This window comes from Melospiza melodia (assembly GCF_035770615.1).
Source record: "Melospiza melodia melodia isolate bMelMel2 chromosome 17 unlocalized genomic scaffold, bMelMel2.pri SUPER_17_unloc_1, whole genome shotgun sequence".
In the NCBI taxonomy this organism is placed as follows: domain Eukaryota; kingdom Metazoa; phylum Chordata; class Aves; order Passeriformes; family Passerellidae; genus Melospiza; species Melospiza melodia.
The window spans coordinates 1,435,527-1,459,459 of record NW_026948502.1 but is presented as its reverse complement, the minus strand read 5'-3'; the positions used below and the strand labels follow the sequence as shown (position 1 = coordinate 1,459,459).

Sequence of the window (23,933 nt, the reverse complement as noted above, 5' to 3'; positions counted from 1 at the left end):
AAATTTTTGGGGGGGTCCCTCTCGGTTTTTGGGGTGTTTTGAGACCTCCCCAATGATTAAAAAGGGAAATTTGGGGAGGGGTCCGGGGGGGTCCCGGACCCCCAAAAAGGGTGGGGAGACCCCCAGGAATTTGGGGTGGGGTCTCCCCTAAATTTGAGGGGGGGTCCCTTAATTTTTGGGGGGGTCTTCTGTCATTTTTGGGGTGCTCTGAGACCCCTCCCCAAGAATTGGGGGGGAAAATTTGGGGGGTCCCGAGACCCCCAAAGGGGTTTAGGAGCCCCCTCCCCATTTTAGGGACCCCCCCCACTCCAATTCAGGGGTCCCATTTCAGGAGCCCCCTCCCCATTTTAGGGACCACTCCCCATTTTTGAGGACCCCCCCCCCCCCCATTTTAGGGGTCCCAACCCCATTTTTGGGGTCCCCCCATTTTTAGGACCCCCTCCCCAATTTTTGGGACCACCCCCCCCCAATTTCAGGAGACACCCTCCCCATTTCAGGACCCCCTCACCCCCAATTTTTTGGGGACCCTCCCCAATTTCAGGACCCCTCCCCATTTCAGGCCCCCCCCCAAATTCAGGAGCCCCCTCCCCAATTTCAGAGGACCCCTCCCCATTTCAGGACCCCCCCACCCCAATTTTTGGGGACCCTCCCCAATTTCAGGACACCCCCCCTCATTTCAGGAGACGCCTCCCCATTTCAGGGGTCCCAACCCCATTTCAGGAGACCCCTCCCCAATTTCAGGAGACCCCGCCCCAATTTTTTTGGGGGACCCCGCCCCAATTTTTTGGAGAGTCCCACCCCCCATTTTTGGACGCCCCCATTTCAGGACCCCCCAATTCAGGGGTCCCACCCCCCCCCCCATTTCAAGATCCCCCTCCCCAATTTCAGGACCCCCTCCCCAATTTAGGACCCCACCCCCCATTTCAAGAGCCCCCTCCCCAATTTAGGACCACTCCCCATTTTAGGACCACTCCCCATTTTTGAGGACCCCCCCCCCCCCATTTTAGGGGTCCAAATTTGGGGGTCCCATTTCACCCCCCCCCCCCATTTCAGGAGCCCCCTCCCCAATTTCAGGCCCCACCCCAATTTTTGGGGACCCTCCCCAATTTCAGGCCCCCCCCCATTTCAGGAGACCCCCCCCATTTCAGGAGCCCCCTCCCCCATTTTAGGACCCCCCCCATTTTAGAACCTCCCATCCCATTTTTTGGGGTCTCCTCCCCAATTTCAGGACCACCCCCACCCCCCCGCCATTTTAGGAGCCCCCTCCCCATTTTAGGACCCCCCCCGCATTTCAGGAGCCCCCCTCCCCATTTCAGGGGACCCTTTCAGCCCCACCCCCCAATTTTAGGGGACCCCCCCCCAATTTTGGGGGACCCGCCCCCCCAATTTTAGGGGGACCCCCCACTATTTTAGGGGACTCCCCCCCCCCCAATTTTAGGGGACCCCCCCCCAATTTTAGGGGACCCCCCCCCCAATTTTAGGGGACTCCCCCCCCCAATTTTTGGGGTCCCCCCCCCCCCAATTTTAAGGGACCCCCCCCCCACTATTTTAGGGGACCCCCCCCAATTTTAGGGGACCCCTCCCCCAATTTTTGGGGACCCCACCCCCCAATTTTAGGGGACCCCCCCCCAATTTTTGGGGACTCTTCCCCAATTTTAGGGGAACCCCCCACCCCAATTTTAGGGGATCCCCCCCCCCCCAATTTTTGGGGTCCCCCCCAATTTTTTGGGGACCCCACCCCCCCAATTTTAGGGGACCCCCCCAATTTTTGGGGACCCCCCCCCCAATTTTAGGGGACCCCCCCCCCCAATTTTTGGGGTCCCCCCACCCCCATTTCAGGGCTCCCATTTCAGCCCCCATTCCCCCAATTTTTGGGGACCCCCACCCCCCAATTTTTGGGGACCCCACCCCCCAATTTTTGGGGAAACACCCCCCCCAGTTTTTGGGGACCCCACCCCCCAATTTTAGGGGACCCCCCCCACACACTATTTTAGGGGACCCCCCCCAATTTTAGGGGACCCCCCCCAATTTTTGGGGACCCCACCCCCCAATTTTAGGGGACTCCCCCCCCCAATTTTAGAGGACCCCCCCAATTTTTGGGGACCCCACCCTCCAATTTTAGGGGACCCCACCCCCCCAATTTTTGGGGAAACACCCCCCCCAGTTTTTGGGGACCCCACCCCTCAATTTTAGGGGACCCCCCCCCCCATTTTAGGGGGACCCCCCCCCCTTCAATTTTTGGGGTCCCCCCCCATCCCCCACCTGCCACCAGAGCTCCTCGGCCTCGGCCGCCGTCACCTCGATGACGTCACCGGGGCTGAGGCGAAGGGGCGGGGCCAGGAGCCCCGGGGGGGGCGGCACCCCCAGGTAGGGCTGGGTGCTCTCCATTTTGGGGAGCCCTGGGGGGGGTAACAAAAAACCGAGTCAGGAGACCCCCGGGACCCCCCCAAAAAATGGATTTGGGGGGGTCCAAAACCCCCCCGGGACCCCCAAAAATGGATTTGGGGGGGTCCAAAACCCCCCCGGGACCCCCAAAAATGGACTTGGGGGGGTCCAAAACCCCCCCGGGACCCCCAAAAATGGATTTGGGGGGTCCAAAACCCCCCCGGGACCCCCCAAAAATGGATTTGGGGGGGGTCAAAATCCCCAAAAATGGATTTAGGGGGTTTAAAAATCCCAAACATTGATTTGCGGGGTCAAAAACCAACCAGGGACCCGCAAAATTTGAATTGGGGGGGGTTAAAAACCCAAAAATTGATTTGGGGGGGTCAAAATTGGCAGGGACCCCCAAAAATGGATTTGGGGGGGTCCAAAACCCCCCCGGGACCCCCAAAATGGATTTGGGGGGGGGGGTCAAAATCCCCAAAAATGGATTTAGGGGGTTTAAAAATCCCAAAAATTGATTTGCGGGGTCAAAAACCAACCAGGGACCCGCAAAAATGGATTTGGGGGGAATCAAAAACACCCCCGGGACCCCCAAAAATGGATTTGGGGGGGTCCAAAACCCCCAAGAAGGGATTTGGGGGGCTCCAAAACCCCCCAGGACCCCCAAAAATGGATTTGGGGGGCTCCAAAACCCACCCGGGACCCCCAAAAATGGATTTGGGGGGGTCCAAAACCCCCCCGGGGACCCCCTAAAATGGATTTGGGGGAGTCCAAAAACCCCCCCGGGACCCCCAAATGGATTTGGGGGGGTCCAAAACCCCCCGGGGACCCCCAAAATGGATTTGGGGGGGTCCAAAACCCACCCGGGACCCCCAAAAATGGACTTGGGGGGGTCCAAAAGCCCCCCCCGGGACCCCCAAAATGGATTTGGGGGGGTCCAAAACCCCCCCGGGACCCCCAAAATGGATTTGGGGGGTAAAAAACCCCCGGGACCCCCAAAAATGGATTTTGGGGGGGGGGGTCAAAATCCCCAAAAATGGATTTAGGGGGTTTAAAAATCCCAAAAATTGATTTGCGGGGTCAAAAACCAACCAGGGACCCGCAAAATTTGAATTGAGGGGGGTGTTAAAAACCCCAAAAATTGAATTGGGGGGGTCAAAATTGGCAGGGACCCCCAAAAATGGATTTGGGGCAGTCCAAAAACCACCCGGGATCCCCCAAAAATGGATTTGGGGGGGACAAAACCAACCAGGGACACCCAAAAATGGATTTGGGGGGGGTCAAAAACCCCAAAAATTGATTTGGGGGGTCAAAAACCAACCAGGGACCCCCAAAAGTGGATTTGGGGGGGTCGAAATCCAACCAGGGCCCCCCAAAATTGGATTTGGGGGGAGTCCAAAACCCCAAAAATGGATTTGGGGGAGTCCAAAAACCCCCGGGACCCCCAAAATTGGATTTGGGGGGCTGTTAAAAACCCCAAAAATTTATTTGGGTGGGGTTAAAACCCCCAAAAATGGATTTGGGGGGGGACAAAACCAACCTGGGACCCCCAAAAATGGATTTGGGGGGGTCCAAAACCCCCCCGGGACCCCCAAAAATGGATTTGGGGGGGGTCAAAATCCCAAAAATGGATTTAGGGGGTTTAAAAATCCCAAAAATTGATTTGCGGGGTCAAAAACCAACCAGGGACCCCCAAAAATGGATTTGGGGGGGGGGGGTTAAAAAACCCCAAAAATTGAATTGGTGGGGTCAAAAACCAACCAGGGACCCCCAAAAATTGATTTGGGGGGGGGTTAAAAACCCCAAAAATTGAATTGGGGGGGTCAAAAACCAACCAGGGACCCCCAAAAATGGATTTGGGGGGAGGTTAAAAACCCCAAAAATTGAATTGGGGGGGTCAAAAACCAACCAGGGACCCCAAAAATGGATTTGGGGGGGTCCAAAACCCCCCGGGACCCCCCAAAAATGGATTTGGGGTGTCAAAACCCCCATAATACATTTGAGGGGGACAAAACCAACCTGGGACCCCCAAAATTTGAACTGAGAGGGTCAAGACCCCCCAAAACCTCCCCAAATTTCAATTCAGGGGGGGTCAGGACCCCCAAATTTCACCTGGCGGGGGATTGGGACCCCAAAATTTGAACTGAAGGGGGTCAAGACCCCCCAAACCCCCCCAAATTTTCAATTCAGGGAAGGGTCAGGACCCCCAAATTTCACCTGGTGGGGGATTGGGACCCCAAAATTTGAGCTGAGGGGGTCAAGACCCCCCAAAACCCCCCCAAATTTCAATTCAGGGAGGGTCAGGACCCCCAAATTTCACCTGGTGGGGGATTGGGACCCCAAAATTTGAGCTGAGGGGGTCAAGACCCCCTAAACCCCCCCCAAATTTCAATTCAGGGGGGGTCAGGACCCCCAAATTTCACCTGGCGGGGGATTGGGACCCCAAAATTTGAACTGAGGGGGTCAAGACCCCCTAAAACGCCCCCAAATTTCAATTCAGGGAGGGTCACGACCCCCAAATTTCAACTGGTGGGGTCAGGACCCCCAAAATTTCTCCCTCGGGGGGGTCGGGGGGGTCGGGACCCCCCCAAAGTGCTCACCCAGCTCCCCCCGTTTCTTTTCGGGTCCCGGGCGCTGCGATTTGTTCTGGAGGGGGGAAGGAGACCCCCGTGAGTTGGGGGTTGGGGACACCAAAATCCCAACCCGGGACCCCCAAAATCCCAACCCGGGACCCCAAAATCCCACCCGGGACCCCAAAAATCCCAACTTGTGACCCCAGAAACACCCGGACCCCCAAATCCCCAACCCGGACCCCAAACCCTCACCCGGGACTCCAAAATCACACCTGGGACCCCCAAAAATTCCAATCCAGGCCCCAAAATCACACCCGGGACCCCAAAATCACACCCAGGACCCAAAATTCCAACTTGTGACCCCAAAAATTCCAATCCAGGCCCCAAAATCACACCCGGGACCCCAAAATCCCAACTTAGACCCCAAAAATTCCAATCCAGGCCCCAAAATCACACCCGGGACCCCAAAATCACACCCAGGACCCCAAAATTCCAATCCAGGCCCAAAAATCACACCCGGACCCCAAAATCCCAACTTCGACCCCAAAAATTCCAATCCAGGCCCCACAATCACACCTGGGACCCCAAAAACCCAACCCGGGACTCCAAAATCCCAACCGGGACACCAAAATTGCAATCCAGGCCCCAAAATCACACCCGGGACCCCAAAATCCCACCCGGGACCCCAAAAGTCTCAACCTGAACCCAAAAAACCCACCCGGGACCCAAAATTACACCTGGGACCCCAAAATCCCACCCGGGACCCCAAAAATCCCACCCGGGACCCCAAAAATCCCACCCGGGACCCCAAAAACCCAACTGGGACCCCAAAATCCCACCCGGGACCCCAAAATTCCAACTTCGACCCCAAAAATTCCAATCCAGGCCCCAAAATCCCACCTGGGACCCCAAAAATCCCAACCGGGACCCCAAAATCCCAACCGGGACCCCAAAAATTCCAATCCAGGCCCCAAAATCACACCCGGGACCCCAAAATCCCAACCGGGACCCCAAAAGTCGCAACCTGAACCCAAAAAACCCACCCGGGACCCAAAATTACACCTGGGACCCCAAAATCCCACCCGGGACCCCAAAATCCCACCCGGGACCCCAAAATCCCACCCGGGACCCCAAAAACCCAACCGGACCCCAAAATCACACCCGGGACCCCAAAATCCCAACTTCGACCCCAAAAATTCCAATCCAGGCCCCAAAATCACACCCGGGACCCCAAAAGTCGCAACCTGAACCCAAAAAACCCACCCGGGACCCAAAATTACACCTGGGACCCCAAAATCCCACCCGGGACCCCAAAATCCCAACCGGGACCCCAAAAACCCCACCGGGGATCCGAAAACCCACCCGGGACCCCAAAATCACAACCGGGGACCCAAAATTCAAACCTGGGACACCAAAATCCCACCCGGGACCCCAAAAATCCCAACCTGGGACCTCAAAATCCCAACCGGGACCCCAAAAATTCCAATCCAGGCCCCAAAATCACACCCGGGACCCCCAAAATCCCAACATAGACCCCAAAAATTCCAATCCAGGCCCAAAATCCCACCCGGACCCCAAAAATTCCAATCCAGGCCCCAAAATCACACCCGGGACCCCAAAATCCCAACATAGACCCCAAAAATTCCAATCCAGGCCCCAAAATCCCACCCGGGACCCCAAAATCCCACCCGGGACCCCAAAAGTCGCAACCTGAACCCAAAAAACCCACCCGGGACCCAAAATTACACCTGGGACCCCAAAATCCCACCCGGGACCCCAAAAATTCCAATCCAGGCCCCAAAATCCCACCAGGACCCCAAAATCCCACCCGGGACCCCAAAAACCCAACCCAGGACCCCAAAATCCCAACTTCGACCCCAAAAATTCCAATCCAGGCCCCAAAATCACACCCGGACCCCAAAATCCCAACTTCGACCCCAAAAATTCCAATCCAGGCCCCAAAATCACACCCGGGACCCCAAAATCCCACCCGGGACCCCAAAAGTCGCAACCTGAACCCAAAAAACCCACCCGGGACCCAAAATTACACCTGGGACCCCAAAATCCCACCCGGGGACCCCAAAAACCCAACTGGGACCCCAAAATCCCACCCGGGACTCCAAAAATCCCACCCGGGACCCCAAAATTCCAACTTCGACCCCAAAAATTCCAATCCAGGCCCCAAAATCCCACCCGGGACCCCAAAATCCCAACCCGAGACCCCAAAAGTCGCAACCTGAACCCAAAAAAACCCACCCGGGACCCAAAATTACACCTGGGACCCCAAAATCCCACCCGGGACCCCCAAAATCCCAACCCGGGACCCCAAAATCACACCCGGGACCCCAAAATCCCAACTTCGACCCCAAAAATTCCAACTTCGACCCCAAAAATTCCAATCCAGGCCCCAAAAATCACACCTGGGACCCCAAAATCCCACCCGGGACCCCAAAAACCCCACCCGGGACGCCAAAAGTCGCAACCTGAACACAAAAAAACCCCACCCGGGACCCAAAATCCCACCTGGGACCCCAAAATCCCACCCGGGACCCCAAAATCCCAACTTCGACCCCAAAAATTCCAATCCAGGCCCCAAATCACACCCGGGACCCCCAAAATCCCAACCCGAGACCCCAAAAATCCAACTTCGACCCCAAAAATTCCAATCCAGGACCCAAAATTTCACCCCGGACCCCAAAATCACACCCGGGACCCCAAAATCACACCCGGGACCCCAAAAATTCCAATCCAGGCCCCAAATCACACCCGGGACCCCAAAATCCCACCCGGGACCCCAAAAACCCAACTGGGACCCCAAAATCACACCCGGGACCCCAAAATCCCAACATAGACCCCAAAAATTCCAATCCAGGCCCCAAAATCCCACCTGGGACCCCAAAAATCCCACCCGGGACCCCAAAATCCCAACCGGGACCCCAAAAATTCAATCCAGGCCCCAAAATCCCACCTGGACCCCAAAATCCCACCTGGGACCCCAAAAATCCCAACCGGGACCCCAAAATCCCAACCGGGACCCCAAAAATTCCAATCCAGGCCCCAAAATCACACCCGGGACCCCAAAATCCCACCCGGGACCCCAAAAGTCGCAACCTGAACCCAAAAAACCCACCCGGGACCCAAAATTACACCTGGGACCCCAAAAACCCAACCCGGGACCCCAAAAAACCCAACCCGGGACCCCAAAAATCCCAACTTCGACCCCAAAATCCCAACCGGGGACCCCAAAATTCAAACCCGAACCCCAAAAATCCCCCCAGAAACCCCCCGGGGATCCCCCTGCTAAAAATCCCCCCCAAATTTGGGGCTTTTGCTTCATCCCGAGGCGCCCCCTTCCCCCCCCCCGTTTTTGGGTTTTTGGTACCTTCCGTCCGCCCGATCCGGGGTCTGTGGGGAAGAGAATTAATTAGGGAGGGTTAATTAGGGGTTTTCTTAATTAGCGATGGGGTAATTAGATTGTGCTTTTGTTAATGAGGAGTAATTAGCGCCCATTTTATTAATGATGGAGGAATTGGTCATTAATTTCCTGAATTATTAAAGGAATAATTAGATTAATTAATTGTTGTTGGGGTAATTAGTCCATCCCTTTATTAATGATGTGGTAATTAGCCCCTCTCCTAATTAATGGTGGGGTAATTAGGGCTGAGGGTAATTAGTCCATCCCCTAATTAATGATATGGAAATTAGCCTCTCTCCTAATTAATGTTGGGGTAATTAGTCCATCCCGTAATTAATAATATTGTAATTAGCCTGGCTCTAAATTAACATTGGGGTAATTAGTCTAACTAATGATATAGTAATTAGTCCCTCTGCTAATTAATGTTTGGGTAATTAGTCCATCCCCTAAATAATGATATGGTAATTAGTTCATCCCCTAATTAATGATATGGCAATTAGCCCCTCTATTAATTCGTGTTGGGGTAATTAGGGCTGAGGATAATTAGCGCGTCCCCTAATTAATGATGGATTAATTAGCCTCAGCCCTAATTAATTAAAGGGAAAAAAAAATCTACCACTAATTAACGACAGCCAGTGACTCCACCCCCCTAATTAATGATGGATTAATTAGCCCAGCCCTAATTAATTCAGCGATTAATTAATTCCTCTCTTAACGAATGCTTGCATTGAATCAGGTGCTGCCATTGCGGCATCCCACAATGCCTTGCTCCATGTCGGCCATCTTGTATCCTACAGTGCCCTCCTGTGGCAGCCATCTTGTATCCCACAATGCCCTGCGAATTGTCAGCCATTTTGTATCGAATGATACGCAGCGTCAGCCATCTTGTATCCCACAATGCCCTGCGAATTGTCAGCCATTTTGTATCGAATGATACGCAGCGTCAGCCATGTTGTATCCACAATGCCCTGCTAATTGTCAGCCATCTTGTATCCCACAATGCCTGTTAAATGTCAGCCGTCTTGTGTCCTACAATTCCCAGCATGATCTCAGCCATTTTGTATCCCACAATGCCCTGCTTTGGCAGCCATCTTGTATTCCGTAATTATCAGTATCAGCCATTTTGTATCCCACAACGCCTCTGCTGTGTCAACCATTTTGTATCCCATGCTACTCAGTGTCATCCATCTTGAATCCTACAATACCCTGTGCTGTCAGCCATCTTGTATCCCACAATTCTCTGCTTTAGCAGCCATCTTGTATTCCGTAATTTTAACTGTCAGTCATTTTCTATCCCACGATGCCCTGCTGTGTCAGCCATCTTGTATTCTATAATGCTTACTGTCAGCCATCTTGTATCCCACAATGCCCGTTAAATGTCAGCCATCTTGTATCCTACAATTCCCAGCATGATCTCAGCCATTTTGTATCCCACAATGCCCTGCTTGGGCAGCCATCTTGTATTCCGTAATTATCAGTGTCAGCCCTCTTGTATCCCACAATGCCCTGCTGTGTCAACCATTTTGTATCCCATGCTACGCAGTGTCATCCATCTTGAATCCTACAATACCCTGTGCTGTCAGCCATCTTGTATCCCACAATTCTCTGCTTTAGCAGCCATCTTGTATTTCGTAATTTTAACTGTCAGCCATTTTGTATCCCACAATGTCCTGCTGTGTCAGCCATCTTGTATTCTATAATGCTTACTGTCAGCCCTCTTGTGTCCCACAATGCCCTGCGAATTGTCAGCCATTTTGTATCAAATGATACGCAGTGTCAGCCATCTTGTATCCCACAATGCCCTGTTAAATGTCAGCCATCTTGTATCCTACAATTCCCAGCATGATCTCAGCCATTTTGTATCCCACAATGCCTGCTTGGCAGCCAATCTTGTATTCCGTAATTAGCAGTGTCAGCCATTTTGTATCCCACAATGCCCTCTGCTGTGTCAACCATATTGTATCCCATGCTACTCAGTGTCATCCATCTTGGATCCTACAACACCCTGTGCTGTCAGCCATCTTGTATCCCACAATGCCCTGCTTTAGCAGCCATCTTGTATTTCGTAATTTTAACTGTCAGCCATTTTGTATCCCACAATGTCCTGCTGTGTCAGCCATCTTGTATTCTATAATGCTTACTGTCAGCCCTCTTATATCCCACAATGCCCTGTTAAATGTCAGCCATTTTTTATCCTCTGATACTCAGTGGCAGCCATCTTGTATCCCAAAATACCCTGCTAAATGTCAGCCATGTTGTATCCCAGAATGCCCTGCTAAATGTCAGCCATTTGTATCCCACAATGCCCTGCTTTGGCAGCCATCTTGTATTCCATAGTGATCAGTGTCAGTCATCTTGTATCCCACAATGCCCTGCTAATTGGCAGCCATCTTGTATCCTACAATTCCCAGCATGATCTCAGCCATTTTGTATCCCACAATGCCTGCTTGGGCAGCCATCTTGTATTCCGTAATTATCAGTGTCAGCCCTCTTGTATCCCACAATGCCCTGCTGTGTCAACCATTTTGTATCCCATGCTACGCAGTGTCATCCATCTAGAATCCTACAATACCCTGTGCTGTCAGCCATCTTGTATCCACAATTCTCTGCTTTAGCAGCCATCTTGTGTTCCGTAATTTTAACTGTCAGCCATTTTGTATCCCACAATGCCCTGCTGTGTCAGCCATCTTGTATTCTATAATGCTTACTGTCAGCCCTCTTGTATCCCACTATGCCCTGCGAATTGTCAGCCATTTTGTATCAAATGATACGCAGTGTCAGCCATCTTGTATCCCAGAATGCCCTGTTAAATGGCAGTCATCTTGTATCCTACAATTCCCAGCATCATCTCAGCCATTTTGTATCCCACAATGCCCTGCTTTGGCAGCCATCTTGGATTCTGTAATTAGCAGTGTCAGCCATCTTGTATCCACAATGCCCTGCTTTAGCAGCCATCTTGTATTCCGTAATTTCAACTGTCAGCCCTCTTGTATGCCACAATGCCCTGCTGTGTCAGCCGTCTTGTATTCCATAATGCTTACTGTCAGCCATCTTGTGTCCCACAATGCCCTGCTAAATGTCAGCCATTTTGTATCCTATGATACTCAGTGGCAGCCATTTTTGTATCCCAGAATGCCCTGCTAAATGTCAGCCATTTGTATCGCAGAATGCCCTGCTTTGGCAGCCATCTTGTATTCCATAGAGATCAGTGTCAGCCATCTTCTATCCCACAATGCCCTGTTAAATGTCAGCCATCTTGTATCCTACAATTCCCAGCATGTTCTCAGCCATTTTGTATACCACAATGCCCTCTGCTGTGTCAACCATTTTGTATCCCATGCTACGCAGTGTCATCCATCTTGAATCTTACAATACCCTGTGCTGTCAGCCATCTTGTATCCCACAATGCCCTGCTTTAGCAGCCATCTTGTATTCCGTAATTTTGTCAGCCATTTTGTATCCCACAATGTCCTGCTAAATGTCAGCCATTTTGTATCCTATGATACTCAGTGTCAGCCATTTTATATCTCACAATGCCCTGAGCTGTGTTAGCCCTTTTGTCTCCTGTGCTACTCAGTGGCAGCCATCTTGTATGCCAAAGCAATACCCTGCTAAATGTCAGCCATGTTGTATCCCAGAATGCCCTGCTAAATGTCAGCCATTTGTATCCCACAATGCCCTGCTGTGGCAGCCATCTTGTATTCCATAGTGATCAGTGCCAGCCATCTTGTATCCACAATGCTCTGCTTTAGCGGCCATCTTGTTTTCCATAGTGATCAGTGTCAGCCATCTTCTATCCCACAATGCCCTGTTTGATGTCAGCCATCTTGTATCCTACAATTCCCAGCATGGTCTCAGCCATTTTGTATCCCACAATGCCCTGCTTTGGTAGCCATCTTGTATTCCGTAATTTTAACTGTCAGCCATTTTGCATCCCACAATGCCCTGCTGTGTCAGCCATCTTGTATTCTATAATGCTTACTGTCAACCATGTTGTATCCCACAATGTCCTGCTAAATGTCAGCCATTTTGTATCATATGATACTCAGTGGCAGCCATCTTGTATCCCACAATACCCTGTGTTGTCAGCCATCTTGTATCCCACAATTCTCTGCCTTAGCAGCCATCTTGTATTCCATAATTTTAAGTGTCAGCCATGTTGGATCCCACAATGCACTTCTAAATGTCAGCCATTTTGTATCCTATGCTACTCAGTGTCATCCATCTTGCATCCCAGAATACTCTGCTAAATGTCAGCCATCTTGTATCCTATGATACTCAGTGTCAGACATATTGTATCCCACAATGCCCTCCAAAATGTCAGCCATCTTGTATTCCATAGTGCTTACTGTCAATCATGTTGTATCCTAGAATGTCCTGCTAAATGTCAGCCATTTTGTATCCCATGATACTCAGTGTCAGACATGTTATATCCCACAATGCCTGGCTAAATGTCAGCCATCTTGTATCCCAGAATGCCCTGCTAAATGTCAGCCATTTTGTATTGAATGATATGCAGTGTCAGCCATGTTGTATCCCACAATGCCCTGCGAAATGTCAGCCATTTTGTATCCCACAATACCTTGCTAAATGTCAGCCATTTTGTATCGAATGATACTCAATGTCAGCCATGTTGTATCCCACAATACCCTGGTTTAGCAGCCATCTTGTATTCTGCAGTGATCAGTGTCAGCCATCTTGTATCCCACAATGCCCTGCTTTAGCAGCCATCTTGTATTCTGTAACTATCAGTGTTGGCCATTTTGTATCCCACAATGCCCTGCTGTGTCAGCCATCTTGTATTCTATAATGCTTACTGTCAGCCATCTTTTATCCCACAATTCCTTGCTAAATGTCAGCCATTTTATATCCTATGATACAGTGTCAGCCATGTTGTATCCCACACCGCCCTGTGATGTCAGCCATATTATATCCCAAAATTACCAGCGTCGGCCATTTGGTATCCCACAATGCCCTGTGCTGTCAGTCATCTTATATCCCACAATGCCCTGTGCTGTCAGCTTTCATGTACTCTATAATGCTTAGCATCAGCCATTTTGCATCCACAATGCCCTCTGCTGTGTCAACCATTTTGTATCCTATGCTACTCAGTGTCAGCCATCTTGTATCGCACAATGCCCTGTGCTGTGTCAGCCATCTTGTATCCCACATTGCCTTGCATGTCAGCCATGTTGTATCCACAATTCCCTGCAAAATGTCAGCCATCTTGTATCCCACAATTCCCTGCTTGGGCAGTCATCTTATATTTCATAATGATCAGTGTCAGCCATTTTGTATCCCACAATATGCTGCGCTGTCAGCCATCTTGTATCCCACAATGCCCTGCTAAATGTCAGCCATCTTGTATCCTATGATACTCAGTGTCAGACATATTGTATCTTACAATGCCCTGCTAAATGTCAGCCGTCTTGTATCCTACAATTCTCTGCAAAACGTCAGACATGTTGTATCCCACAATGCCCTCCAAAATGTCAGCCATTTTGTATCCCACAATTCCCTTTGTTGTCAGCCATCTTGTGTCCTACAGTGCTCAGTGTCAGCGATCTTGTATCCCACAATGTCCTGCTAAATGTTACCCATTTTGTATCCTATGATACTCAGTGGCAGCCATCTTGTATCCCACAATGCCCTGCTAAATGTCAGCCATCTTGTATCCCACAATGCCCTGTGCTGTCAGCCATCTTGTATCCTAAAGTGCTCGGTGTCAGCCATCTTGTATCCCACAATGCCCTGTGCTGTCAGTCTTCATGTACTCTATAATTCTTAGCATCAGCCATTTTGTATCCCACAATGCCCTGCTAAATGTCAGCCATTTTGTATCCTATGCTACTCAGTGTCAGCCATCTTGTATCCCATAATACCCTGCTGTCCCAGCCATCTTGTACCCCACAATTCCCTGTCTTTGCAGCCATCTTGTTTTCCGTAATTATCAGTGTCAGCCATTTTGTATCCCACAAAGCCCTCTGCTGTGTCAATCATTTTGTATCCTATGCTACTCAATGTCAGCCATCTTGTATCCCACAATACCCTGTGCTGTCAGCCATCTTGTATCCTACAGTGTTCAGTGTCAGCCATCTTGTATCCCACAATTCTCTGATTTGGCAGCCATCTTGTATTCCGTAATTTTAAGCGTCAGCCATTATGTATCCCACAATGCACTTCTAAATGTCAGCCATTTTGTATCCTATGATACTCAGTGTCAGCCATCTTGTATCCCACAATGCCCTCCAAAATGTCAGCCATCTTGCATCCCACAAATCCCTGTGCTGTCAGCCATCTTGTAACTTCCAGTGCTCAGCGTCAGCCATCTTGTATCCCACCATGCCCCTCCCCAATCCCACAATGCCCCTCCCCAATCCCACAATGCCCCTCCCCAATCCCATGATGCCGCTCACCAGTTCCGGCCTTCCCGCAGGTCCCCACGCGCCCCAGGCACTCCTTGTGGGCGGGGGCTCGGCAGCGGCTGCAGCGATAGCCCTGGTAGAAGGTGCCCCTGGGGACACGGGGAGTACACGAGGTCATGGTCACAGAGAACACCACCAGATGTGCTCCACACCCACCCAAGGCCACCCGGGACTGCCCAGTCTATGGTTGCCCTGAGCGCACCCAGGACTGACCAGTCCATGGTTGACCCACTTTGGCTTCCACCCAACCTTGACCCACTTTGGTCTTGACCCACCTTGTAATTTTCTACCCAACCATTGACCCACCTGGACCTCCTGACCTCCACCCAACCTTGGTCTCCACCCAGCTTTCACCCACCTTGACTTCAAACCAACCTTGACCCACCTTGGCCTTGACACACTTTGGTCTTGACCTCCAACCAACCCTTGACCTACTTTGGTCTTGACCCACCTTGTAATTTTCTATCCAACCATTGACCCACCTTGACCTCCTGACCTCCACCCAACTTTGAACCACCTTGACTCCACCCAACCTTGACCCACTTTGGCCTTGACCAACTTTGGCCTTGACCTCCAACCCAATCTTGACCCATCTTGGTCTTCACCCACCTTGTCATTTTCTACCCAACCTTGACCCACCTTGGTCTTGACCCACCTTGACCCACCATGACTCCAACCCAACCTTGACCCACCCTGAGGTCACTCAGAGCTTGACCCCCCAAGGATCTCCTTGACCCCCAACCCTTGACCACCCTCCAAGGCTTGACCCACCTTGACCTTGACCTTCCCACCACCCCACCAGCCCCTCCATCACCAACTTCCACCTTGACCTCACCAACCCAAGGCCATGTCCCACCCACCTCCACCCTCCTGGGGGTCTCCTCCTCTCCCAACCCCTCCATGGCCTCTCCAGGACCACGTGGACAAAACTTTGGGTTCCTACCTCAGCAACATCTGGCAGGCCCTGCAGGATGTGGTGTCCTCGAAGGAGAACATCTGGAAGTCGTGTCCATCAGCCAGGGCGTTCTCAGGGAAGATGTTGGACCTGCCGGACACGGGGAGGGACCTGGGTCTGGTGGGGACAGCCCGGGCGTCCCCAGGAGCACCCGGTGGGGCAGGTGGGACCTCCTGGGTGGGGACAGGGCCACCTACAGGGCCATCTCGAACTGCTCCAGCCACTTCTTCTTCAGCTCGCGCGTCTTGAAGAAGAGCTCGTAGTCCGGCAGCCCGGCCATGTCCAGCAGCATGAAGGTGTGGGACCACTGTGGGGTGGGGTGGGGTCACGTGGGGACATTGGGGTCACCACCCTCCACCTCTGGGGTCATCGGGTGGTGGGGTGGCCACTGAGGAGGTGGACATGAGGGTGAACCAGGGACGAGATTTTGGAGATCCACCAGGGGAATGGGTTTTTGGGGTCCACCAAGGAAAAGGATCCTGGGATCCATCAGGGAACACAGTTTTGGGGTCCACCAAATCCGGACATTTGGGACCACCAGGGACCTGGATGTTGGGGTCCATCAGGGAACAGGATTTGGGGGTCCATCAGGGAATGGGATTTTGAGGTTCACCAGGGAATGGGGTTTTGGGGTTAACCAGGGAATGGGATCTTGGGGTCCACCAGATCTGGACATTTGTGACCACCAGGGACCTGGATGTTGGCACCACCAGGAACCAAAATCCTGGGAGCCACCACACCTGGACCTCTGAGGCCATGGGGAAGAGGATCTGAGGACCACCAGGGAATGGGGTTTTGGAGTTCACCAGATCTGGACATTTGGGACCACCAGGGACCAGAATCTTGGGATCCACCAGGGAAAGAGGGTTTGGGGTTCACCAGGGACCAGATTATGGAGATCCACCAGGGACCAGGATGTTGGGGTCCACCAGGAACCAAAATCCTGGGATCCACCAGACCTGGACCTCTGAGGTCATGGGGAAGAGGACCTGGGGACCACCAGGGAATGGGAGTGTGGGGTCACCAGGGACCAGATTTTGGGGATCCACCAGGGAATGGGGTTTTGGGGTCACCAGGGACCTGGATGTTGGAACCCACCAGGAACCAAAATCCTGGGATCCACCACACCTGGACCTCTGAGGTCATCGGGAAGAGGACCTGGGGTCCACCAGGGAATGGGGTTTTGGAGTTCACCAGATCTGGACATTTGGGACCACCAGGGACCAGGATCTTGGGATCCACCAGGGAATGAGGTTTTGGGGTCCACCAGGGACCAGGTTATGGGGATCCACCAGGGAATGGGGTTTTGGGGTCCACCAGGGACCAGATTATGGAGATCCATCAGGGACCTGGATGTTGGGGTCCACCAGGAACCAAAATCCTGGGATCCACCACACCTGGACCTCTGAGGTCTTGGGGAAGAGGACCTGGGGACCACCAGGGAATGGGAGTGTGGGGTCACCAGGGACCAGATTTTGGGGATCCACCAGGGAATGGGGTTTTGGGGTCACCAGGGACCTGGATGTTGGAACCCACCAGGAACCAAAATCCTGGGATCCACCAGACCTGGACCTCTGAGGTCATCGGGAAGAGGACTTGGGGACCACCAGGGAATGGGGTTTTGGGGTCCACCAGGGACCAGGATGTTGGGGTCCACCAGGAACCAAAATCCTGGGATCCACCACACCTGGACCTCTGAGGTCATGGGGAAGAGGATCTGAGGACCACCAGGGAATGGGGTTTTGGAGTTCACCAGGGACCAGGTTATGGGGATCCACCAGGGAATGGGGTTTTGGGGTCACCAGGGACCTGGATGTTGGAACCCACCAGGAACCAAAATCCTGGGATCCACCACACCTGGACCTCTGAGGTCATCGGGAAGAGGACCTGGGGACCACCAGGGAATGGGAGTGTGGGGTCACCAGGGACCAGATTATGGGGATCCACCAGGGAATGGGGTTTTGGGGTCCATCAGGGACCAGATTATGGAGATCCATCAGGGACCAGATTATGGAGATCCACCAGGGACCAGGATGTTGGGGTCCACCAGGAACCAAAATCCTGGGATCCACCACACCTGGACCTCTGAGGTCATCGGGAAGAGGACCTGGGGTCCACCAGGACCTGGACTCTCGAGACCACTTGGAACTGGACACGCGCCCACCAGGTTCCTGAGGTCCACAAGACTGGAGGACACCTGTGTCCACCTGGTTCCTTTGGGACTGGAGGAACGTGGACACTGATGTCCCCCTGATGTCCCCATGATGTCCCCACGGTGTCCCCGGTACCTTCTTGCCATCGCGAGGCTCGAGGTCACCATCGTGGAGCTGGTGGCTCTGGAGGTCCACCACGTCCTTGGTCTCGTAGGAGTCCCCGCGGCGCTTGCAGATGATCAGGGCCTTGTCCAGCAGGAAGCCGTACCTGGAGATGGTGGCAAAGGTGGCACCGTGTCCCTGAGGCCACCGCCGCTCCACGGGGTGTCCCCATGGCTGCCCTGGACCACCAGGAACCACCACACACCTCCAAGTGGCCCTGCGGTGTCCCTGTGGTGTCCCCAAGGGTGTCCCCATGGGGAGGTCTTGGTTTTCTCATGTCCCCATGGTGTTCCTGAGGTGTCCCCATGGATGTCCCCATGGCCCTGTGGTGTCCCCATGTCCCTGAGATGTCCCCATGGATGTTCTCATGTCCCCATGCTTGTCCCCATGGTGTCCCTGAGATGTCCCTGAGGTGTCCCCAAGGTGTTCCTGAGGTGTCCCCAAGGTGTTCCTGAGGTGTCCCCATGGATGTCCCCATGTCTCTGAGGTGTCCCGATGTTCCTGAGGTGTCTCCATGTCCCTGAGGTGTTCCTGAGATGTTCCTCAGGTGTCCCTGAGGTGTCTCCATAGATGTCCCCATGTTCTTGAGATGTTTCTGAGGTGTCTCCATGGATGTTCTCATGTCTCCATGGTGTCCCCATGATGTCCCCATGTCCCTGAGGTGTCCCCAGGTGTCTCCACGGATGTTCTCATGTCCCCATGGTGTCCCTGCAGTGTCTCCATGGTGTCCCCATGTCCCTGAGGTGCCCCTGAGGTGTCTCCATGGATGTCCCCATGTCCCTGAGGTGTCCCCATGTCCCTGAGATGTCTCCAAGGTGTCTCCATGAATGTCCCCATGTTCCTGAGGTGTTCCTGAGGTGTCCCTGCAGTGTCTCCATGGATGTTCTCATGTCCCTGAGGTGTTCCTGAGGTGTCTTCATGGATTTCTCTGCCTTCTTGAGGTGTTCCTGAGGTGTTCCTGAGGTGTCTCCATGGATGTCCCCATGTCCCTGAGGTGTCCCCATGTCCCTGAGATGTCTCCAAGGTGTCTCCATGGATGTCCCCAGGTTCCTGAGGTGTTCCTGAGATGTTCCTGAGGTGTCTCCATGTCCCTGAAGTGTCCCCAAGGTGTCCCTGAGGTGTCCCCATGGTGTCCCCATGTCCCTGAGGTGTTCCTGAGGTGTCCCTGCAGTGTCTCCATGGATGTTCTCATGTCCCCATGGTGTCCCCATGTCCCTGAGGTGACCCTGAGGTGTCCCTGCAGTGTCTCCATGGATGTTCTCATGTCCCCATGGTGTCCCCATGTCCCTGAGGTGATCCTGAGGTGTCTTCATGGATTTCTCCACGTTCTTGAGGTGTTCCTGAGATGTTCCTGAGGTGTCTGTGTGATGTCCCTATGTCTCTGTGGTGTCCCCATATTCCTGTGGTGTCCCCAGGTGTCCCCAGATGTCCCTGTGGTGTCCCCAGGTGTCCCCAGCCCACCTGTCCACCTTGGAGCGTCTCTCGGCGCTGGAGACCTTCAGCTCCCCGTCGATCTTGGGGCGCCCGAACTGCGCCAGGGACTGCGGCTGGCACGGGGTGGACATCGGGAGTGAGGTGGACATCAGGTATGGGATGGACATCAGGAACGGGGTGGACATCGGGGGTGAGGTGGACATCGGGTACGGGATGGACATCAGAAATGGGGTGGACATCGGGAGTGAGGTGGACATCGGGTACGGGATGGACATCAGGAACGGGGTGGACATCGGGGGTGAGGTGGACATCGGGTACGGGATGGACATGAGGAACGGGGTGGACATCAGGAGTGAGGTGGACATCGGGTACGGGATGGACATCAGGAACGGGGTGGACATCGGGAGTGAGGTGGACATCAGGTACGGGATGGACATCAGGAACGGGGTGGACATCGGGAACGGAGTGGACATTGGGACAACGGGAATGGGATGGACATCAGGAACAGGACATTGGGAATGGGACATCGGGAATGGAGTGGACATCAGGAATGGGGTGGACATTGGGACATCAGGAGCGAGATGGACATCGGGAATGGGGTGGACATCGGGAATGGGGTGGACATCAGGAGTGGGATGGACATTGGGACATCAGGAACGGGGTGGACATTGGGACATCAGGAATGAGGTGGACATCGGGAATGGAGTGGACATCAGGAATGGGATGGGCATTGGGAACAGAAACGGGATGAACATCAGAAATGAGGTGGACATCGGGAATGGGGTGGACATCGGGAATGGCATGGACATCGGGAATGGGGTGGACATCAGGAACGGGATGGACATTGGGACATCAGGAATGAGGTGGACATCACGAATGGGGTGGACATTGGGACAACGGGAATGGGACGGACATCAGGAACAGGACACTGGGAATGAGGTGGACATCAGGAACAGGATGGACATTGGGACCTCAGGAATGAGGTGGACATCACGAATGGGGTGGACATTGGGACATGGGGTGGACATCAGGAATGGGATGGACATCGGGAACAGAAATGGGATGGACATCAGGAATGAGGTGGACATCAGGAATGGGATGGACATTGGGACATCAGGAGCGAGATGGACATCGGGGGTGAGGTGGACATCGGGTACGGGATGGACATCAGGAACGGGGTGGACATCGGGAACGGAGTGGACATTGGGACAACGGGAATGGGATGGACATCAGGAACAGGACATTGGGAATGGGACATTGGGAATGGGACATTGGGAAGGGGGTGGACATTGGGAATGAGGTGGACATCGGGAATGGGGTGGACATCAGGAACGGGATGGACATTGGGACATCAGGAATGAGGTGGACATCAGGAATGAGGTGGACATCGGGTACGGGATGGACATCAGGAACGGGGTGGACATCGGGGGTGAGGTGGATGTCGGGTACGGGATGGACATCAGGAACGGGGTGGACATCGGGGGTGAGGTGGACATCGGGTATGGGATGGACATCAGGAGCGAGATGGACATCGGGGGTGAGGTGGACATCGGGTACGGGATGGACATCAGGAACGGGGTGGACATCGGGAATGGAGCGGACATTGGGACAACGGGAATGGGATGGACATCAGGAACAGGACATTGGGAATGAGGTGGACATCAGGAACGGGATGGACATTGGGACCTCAGGAATGAGGTGGACATCAGGAACGGGATGGACATTGGGACCTCAGGAATGAGGTGGACATCACGAATGGGGTGGACATTGGGACATGGGGTGGACATCAGGAATGGGATGGACATTGGGAACAGAAATGGGATGGACATCAGGAATGAGGTGGACATCAGGAATGGGATAGACATTGGGACATCAGGAGTGAGATGGACATCGGGAATGGGGTGGACATTGGGAATGGGGTGGACATCAGGAATGGGATGGACATCAGGAATGAGGTGGACATCAGGAATGGGATGGACATTGGGACATCAGGAGCGAGATGGACATCGGGAATGGGGTGGACATTGGGAATGGGGTGGACATCAGGAATGGGATGTGGGATGGACATCAGGGAGACATCATCAGGAACGGGATATTGGGAACAGGACACAGGAATGGGGTGGACATCAGGAATGGGGTGGACATTGGGAACGGGATGGACATCAGGAAGGGGGTGGACATGAGGAGCGGGATGGACATGAGGAATGGTGTGGACATCAGGGATGGGGTGGACATCGGGAACGGGGTGGACATCGGGAATGGGGTGGACATCCATCAGGGATGGGGTGGACATTGGGAACGGGGTGGACATCAGGAACAGGATGGACATGAGGAGCGGGATGGACATGAGGAGCGAGATGGACATGAGGAATGGTGTGGACATCAGGGATGGGGTGGACATCGGGAACGGGGTGGACATCGGGAATGGGGTGGACATCCATCAGGGATGGGGTGGACATTGGGAACGGGGTGGACATCAGGAACAGGATGGACATGAGGAGCGGGATGGACATGAGGAGCGGGATGGACATGAGGAGCGAGATGGACATGAGGAATGGTGTGGACATCAGGAATGGGGTGGACATCGGGAACGGGGTGGACATCGGGAATGGGATGGACATCAGGAACGAGATGGACATCAGGGATGGGGTGGACATCAGGAATAGGTTGGACACCGGGACATTGGAAACAGGGTGGACATCAGGGATGGGGTGGACATTGGGAATGGGACATTAGAAATGGGGTGGACATCCATCAGGGATGGGATGGACATCAGGAGCGAGATGGACATCAGGAATGGGGTGGACATCGGGAACGGGGTGGACATCAGGACTTCGGGAACGGATCCTGGGGGATTTTTGGGGTGTTTTGGGGGTATTTTTTTGGGGTCCCCACCATGTTGTGCAGGCAGAGCTGGACACACACTGGGGGGATTTGGGATCATCTGGGATAATTTGGGGGTCCCCGGGGTTATTTGGGTTTGGTTTTTTTTGGGGGTGTTCTTTGGGGGGGGGATTGGAGAATTTGGGTTTTTTTGGGGGGGATTGGGGATTTTGGGGGTTTTTTTGGGGGGAGGAATTTTGGGGTTTTTTTCGGGGGGGATTTTTGGGGTGGGTGTTTTGGGGGGTTTTTTGTGGGGGGGATTGGAGAATTTGGGGTTATTTGGGGGGGGATATTTGGGTTGGGTGTTTTGGGGGGTTTTTTGGGGGGGGATTGGAGAATTCGGGGTTATTTGGGGGGGGATTGGGGATTTTGGGGGTTTTTGGGGGGGGATTAGGGATTTTTGGGGTTTTGGGGGGGGGATTTTGGGGTTTTTTTGGGGGGGGATTTTTGGGGTGGGTGTTTTGGGGGGTTTTTGTGGGGATGATTGGGGATTTTGGGGGTTTTTTTGGGGGGGATTTTGGGGTTTTTTTGGGGGAGATTTTGGGGTTTTTTTGGGGGGGGGATTTTTGGGGTGTTTTGGGGTGTTTTTTTGGGGTCCCCACCATGTTGTGCAGGCAGAGCTGGATGCTCGTGAGCTGCTTCAGGGTCTCGTTGTCCCGTTTGACCTCGTTCACGCACTGCGCCAGGTCCTGCCGGCGTTTGGGGGGGGGGGGCTCCGGTCAGAGACCCCCGAACCCCCAAAATCCCCAAATCCACCCGAACCCCTAAATCCCACCCTGAAATCCCCACCCAGAATCCCCAAAATCCCCCAAAATCTCACCCAGAATCCCCAAAATCCCACCCTGGAATGCCCAAATTAACCCTGGAACCCCCAAATCCTCCCCAGGAACCCCCAAAATCCAACCCAGGACCCCCAAAATCCCACCCTGGAACCCCCAAATTATCCCGGGAACCCCAAATCCTCACCTGGACACCCCAAAATCCCACCCTGGAACCCGCAAATCCTCCCCTGGAACCCCAAAAATCCCACCCAGTATCCCCAAAATCCCACCCTGGAACCCCCAAATTATCCCGGGAACCCCAAATCCTCCCCTGGAACCCCCAAAATCCCACCCTGGAACCCCCAAATCCTCCCCTGGAACCCCCAAATCTTCACCTGAAAACCCCAAAATATCTCAAATTCCCCCCGAACCCCAAAATCCCACCCTGGAACCCCCAAACCTGCCTCGAACCCCAAAATCCCACCCAGAATCCCCAAATTCCACCCTGGAAACCCCAAAATCCCACCCAGAATCCCCAAATTCCACCCTGGAAACCCCAAAATCCCACCCAGAATCCCCAAATTCCACCCCGGAAACCCCAAAATCCCCCCCAGAAACCCCAAACCTCCCCTGAACCCCAAAATGTCCCCGGGATTCCCCCAAATCCCACCCTGGAAACCCCAAAATCCAACCCAGGACCCCCAAAATCCCACCCTGGAACCCCAAAATCCTCCCCTGGAACCCCCAAATCCTCCCCTGGAACCCGCAAATCTTCACCTGGAAACCC

At 53.5% G+C, this 23,933-nt stretch overlaps 1 protein-coding gene across 1 annotated transcript in view; it reads right to left on the bottom strand.

The window, feature by feature from the left end:
* Positions 1 to 2,262: 2,262 nt before the first annotated feature.
* Positions 2,263 to 23,933, bottom strand: part of LOC134433002 (proto-oncogene vav-like) — a gene marked incomplete at its 3' end in the record, with an annotated part of 57,298 nt that continues 35,627 nt past the window's right edge. The window contains 9 exon segments of the mRNA XM_063181879.1: positions 2,263 to 2,399; positions 4,986 to 5,031; positions 8,341 to 8,363; positions 14,790 to 14,887; positions 15,742 to 15,843; positions 15,951 to 16,060; positions 18,042 to 18,174; positions 19,530 to 19,615; positions 22,988 to 23,074. Coding sequence (XP_063037949.1) covers positions 2,263 to 2,399; positions 4,986 to 5,031; positions 8,341 to 8,363; positions 14,790 to 14,887; positions 15,742 to 15,843; positions 15,951 to 16,060; positions 18,042 to 18,174; positions 19,530 to 19,615; positions 22,988 to 23,074 — 822 coding nt within the window.